Raw genomic sequence first — 4,882 nt, forward strand, 5'->3', positions numbered from 1 at the left:
ACAGGGTGCCCTCTGAGGAATGGTTGTCACTCAGAGGACTATCCACAGATGTTCTGAGCATGCCCATGAGGCTGGGTGAAGCTGGGATTTGGATCTCTGTCCACTAGACTGCTCAAGTCAATGCCAAAACTAAGCCAGTGGCCAAACCACCTGGTGTGAACTGCTTCTTCTACCCACCTCCTCTGTCTTCCCACAGTGAGCTACCAGGTACCAGGACTCTTTTTTTAAAATTTATTTATTTCATATCACGAATTCATTAGTGTTTTGCCTGCATATATGTCTGTGTGAGGGTGTCATGTCCCTTGGAACTGGAATTACAGACAGCTGTGAGCTGACCATGCAGGTGCTGGGAACTGAACCCAGTTCCTCTGGAAGAGCAGTCAGTCCTCTTAACCATTGAGCCATTTCTCCAGACCCAATTGGTACCTTCTTCTACTGCTAGCACAAGATTCCTGCCCCGGGGACAGGCTTTTTTTTTTTTTTATCATTATTCACTGAGCTCCTCTACAGCCCAGCGCCTCGGTCTGACCGTGACATCCATTCCAGCCTGGATGTGAGGCTCCTCTGCAACCTAGCTTCATCCCACTTCCAGGCCTCTGTGAAGCAGGATTTTCTGTGCACTGTTGCAGACAGGCACCCACTAGAGTTCCTAGCGCTGTTCCTGAGCTGGATCTTCCAGACAGGCGCAGTACTGATGGGTGAGCCCATCGTTCCTCCTGCTCTCGAGTCCTCACTCTCCGAGTAGACACAGAGCTCTGGACCGGGTCAGGACTTCTAGAAGCTGAGGAGACTTTCACACTGAAAACGCCTCGTGGGTGGGATGAGCATGAAGCACTACAAGAAAGGAGTTTGGTGGCAACAGTGCAGAAGTGTCCGTCTCACCAGAGGATTCGGAGCAGGGACAGGAGCCAGGCCCAAAGCTATTGGAGCTGGACACGGTCGCTAATTCTTCTTTTAAGAGCTGCCCAGGACAGACTTCTTGGCAGGTCGAGTTAGTTCTGTAGCCACCGCGCAGCAGCCGCTCGCTGCTCTTTGCTGCCGGAAAGCCTGTCATCGCCCCTTTAAGAAGGGATCCCGCGCCCCTTCTCCGGACCGCCTGAAGCCCCTAAGGGATGCAAGTACTAGGGGTGTGTAAGTGTGGAGACAGACGCGACGCAGCTGTTACCCAGAGAGGGGAGGGATGGAGGGAGGGCGGGGTCTGAAGAGCGAGTGGGCCCGGGCGGGATCTAAAGGGGGGCGGACAAGGCTGGGGGTCTGCTAGGCTTACCCGAGGCAAGCTGGGACGGAATCTGCAAGCTGGAAGAAGGCGGTGTCCTCAAGGCAAAGAGGGCGGGGGCGCGGTGGACAGAAGCTTTCGCACTCGGCGGGCTTCGGTCCACTCTGGCAGCAAGGAGGCGTGAATACCATGGGCTCTTGCTCCGGCCGCTGCACGCTTCTTGCGCTCTGCACTCTGCAGCTGGTGAGTCCTAATGTCCTGCGTGGCTTTCCGGACCCGCACCCACCTCGGGAGGCTCCTGAGATGACGCCTTGGACCTGGCTGCTGCGGCTGATTTTCCCGGGGGATAGGCATGCGAGGGGAGCTGCCACCGTGTGGGATCTCGGCTGTGCCCTGCTGTGTTTGCTCGGGAAGCGGGTGTCCCGGCTGGCGGGGACAGGTGCTGGGTAGCTCCTGGGGGCCGAGCTACAAGGAACAAAAGCCTTAGGGCGGGGCTGCCCCCGGAGCAGCGCTCAGGTCCAGAGTGCGTGATCCGTGGTCCCCTGGATGCCCACACGTTCCGAAGGTGCCTGTGGTCAAGTGTGCAAGTGGTCAAGTATTACCGCCGCGGCACCAGTGACGGAGCCCGCAGCAAAGTTCAGTGCCTGAGTGTAGACATTAAAATCGGGTGTGCCCCAGAGTGTGATCGCCCGGCACTCCCAGCTTATGAGTGGGCACTATCTACTTGGGGTCTCCCAATCTTTCTGGCCTGTAGAGGCTCTCAGGTCCGGGTGCCTAGGGTTGAGCCCCCTGACCCTCCAGTTGAAGAGCTTTGTCAGGGAACTTGGAGGACGCCAAGCAACTTTGCAGCTCTCCCTGAGCTTGGTGTCTGGAATTGGGGTACTGCGGCTGATGGAGGAATGAGCTAAAACAAAGGTCGCTGGGGAAACTCCTTTGCATAGATGCTAATGAGCCCTGGGTATCTGGTCTTTAAAAGGAAATGTAGCTTTGTGTCTCTGGGCTGGGTGTAGGCCCGGGCCCAGCTGGACGGGGTGCCTCCTCCACTGGCTGAAGCTGGAAGTCCCTGAGGAAGAAGAGGTTGTTTGAAAGACGCTTTAAGGCTGTTTGGTGTCTTGTCCCCCCTGCAGCACAGGCAGCGTCCTGTACTTCCAGGAACTGCCAGGCACACTGTGGGATTGCACAGGGGTCCATGGTCCAAGTAGTTACTGATCTGCAGGTTTCTACTGGGTAAGTCAGGCTTGAGAGGGCTGCTTCCAGCCTTGGAGCAGTGTTGAGCTGCTGTCTTTCTGTGAGGGTCTCCCTCAGGGGGCTCCTGGGAAGACAGAAGGCAGTCCTGCAGAATGACTAGGTAAAGGACAGGGATGAGCTGACTGACTCTGAAGTTTAAAGCCTGCCCAATATGCGAGCCAGAAACCACAACAGCTTTGGGGGAGGGGGATGACTCTGCTTTCATTGAACTGGATTTGGTTTGAAAGTGTTCTCTGATGTGTGGCTGAGACAAGCAGATGCTCTTCCCACCTCCAATTCAGGGATGTTGTCCTGGGACGCAAGAGGATAAAGCCAGGGACTGTTCCTGCTTGTTTGACTTCTCTTGGGTACAGGTGTAGGTCTCGGACAGACTTAAGGAAATTTAGCTGCAAGTAAGAGGAGGGGAGTCATTTTGGTATTTGGGTTGTAGAGCTCCCCTAGACAGGGCTTCTCTAAGACTCAGTCCTAGCCAAGACAAACCCCAAGGACTTTGTGGAACTGAACTGAGAGCCCTGTACCCTTGCTTTGTCCAGCAGGGCCACAGCTGAAATGCCCCAGGGAGCTGTCAAGGGTCTTTTGTCCTACCCTGGCTGGCAGTTGGAGGCGGGCCACCCTCCTCGTCCTCTGGGAAGAACAGGCCCAATGCCACCCACTGCTCTGGTCTCTGCACAGAGTGGAGAGCAGAGGAAGCTGGGAGTAGCATGGGGTCTGAGGCTTTCCCTTTTTTTGACAAGCGTGAGAGTTTTCTTGTTACCAAGTTACTGGACAAAGGATCTAAACAACTCTCCCTGAAGAACACCAGGAACATTGTCGGCTCTGAGCCAGCACCATGCTGAGACCGTTCCCAGCCCTCACTTCACTGCGATGACAAGACAGGGTATTTGGGGGCCCATGAAGGGGTCTGCAACTAGCTTCCGCAGGGCCACTGGCTCTAAATTACCAAGCTCCATGCAGTGGGGGACACATACGTAGCCATAGAGCTTCTGGGCAAGTTAGCTCTTACAAGGTTTCCATTCCTGCAACAAACAGGGGCAACTGTTGTTCATTTGCTTAAATTAGAAGTCGCAAGATGGAAACTGGCGCAATAGAACGAGAACTATAGAGTACATTAACCATAGAGTTTCATTACCCGGAGGGAGAGCAGGAGAGAGAGAGGAAGGAAAGAGAGAGCAGAGTGCGTGAGCAAGGAGAAGGGAGCATAAGAGAAGTGTAGAGAGAGTGTAAGTGGGCAGGGGTCTGTCTTTTAGAGGGGTCCTTTATACCTGCATGCAGACTTAGATCCCATGGAACCAGGGTATTGCCTGAGTGGATTCTGCCAGGTAACAGGGCCAGGCCAGGGTAATGCCTGAACCTTTCAGCTACTCTTCAGACTGAGGACTTCTAGCAGCTGATCCAGCCTCCAGCTGGGGCCTCACAGGACAGTGCCTTGTGCTTCTTAGAAGACCAAGGGGCCATCTTCACCTCCCCTTTCTTTTTCTCCCTGGGTGGGATGAAGACCAGTCAAACCTAATCATTCATGAAGAGGCTGACCTCTGTGCCCTGGAGCTGTTTTTTTCTCCCCCCCCCATTTGTAATTTGATGTGCAGGCTCCTCCAGGAACTAGGGGGTCTTTCCGGATGAGGATACCTGGGATCTAATGCTTCAGATTCATTCTGGATCATGCATTTCCATGTTGTATGTAGAAAAACCGTGCCTTTGGTTAGTGCGTCTAGCAGTTGAATGGAACAAGTACACACACAGACCTCCACGTGACTTCTAGGGACAAGTGCATTGTGGGGGAGGGGAAATGCTACCACTGCCTGCCTGGGTCCCTGGTGGAGCTTTAGGTTGCTGTGAGCATACAGGCATGGGGACCCTGAGTCCTGCTTAAAGGAAGATGAGAGAACACACCGGGGCCTGAGCTGGTGGATGGAGGTGGGAGGGGTGAAGATAGATGATCACCCTGGTGAGGTCAAGAGCAATCTGTGGCTGTGGCTCCATCAACAGTCCCGGTCTTGAACATTCAAACGGGCCTCTGCTGTCGTCTGCTTTGTAGAGTTGGGATGGACAGCCATTTGGTGCCTCCTTAAGGGGGATTTTCATTGTTAGCAGAAACTCTGTAGGAACCTGACTCTTCTGGTGAAATGAGAACAGTAGAGGAAGGACCCAGCCAGGGCTTGTCATGCAGATCTGACAGTGCTGAGAGCCCCAAGTGCCTTCCCAACAGTTATGTGTTCATTCAGCAGTGAGCTATGGGTGTAGATCAGTAATTGAGGGCTTTCCTAACGTGTGTGAGGTCCTGCGTTTGATTCCAGTACTGGGAACACACACATACCACACCACACGAACACACACACACAACACATCACATCACACCACACCACACACACACACACACACACCACACACACACACACACACACACACACACACACACAC

At 54.1% G+C, this 4,882-nt stretch overlaps 1 protein-coding gene across 1 annotated transcript in view; it reads left to right on the top strand.

The window, feature by feature from the left end:
* Positions 1-1,405: 1,405 nt before the first annotated feature.
* Positions 1,406-4,882, top strand: part of Nkain4 (sodium/potassium transporting ATPase interacting 4) — a 20,416-nt gene continuing 16,939 nt past the window's right edge. The window contains exon 1 of the mRNA XM_027419916.2: positions 1,406-1,459. Within this exon, the coding sequence (XP_027275717.1) occupies positions 1,406-1,459 (54 nt within the window). The remainder of the gene's footprint in view (positions 1,460-4,882) is intronic.

Source organism: Cricetulus griseus, chromosome 6, assembly GCF_003668045.3.
Source record: "Cricetulus griseus strain 17A/GY chromosome 6, alternate assembly CriGri-PICRH-1.0, whole genome shotgun sequence".
Lineage (NCBI taxonomy): Eukaryota > Metazoa > Chordata > Mammalia > Rodentia > Cricetidae > Cricetulus > Cricetulus griseus.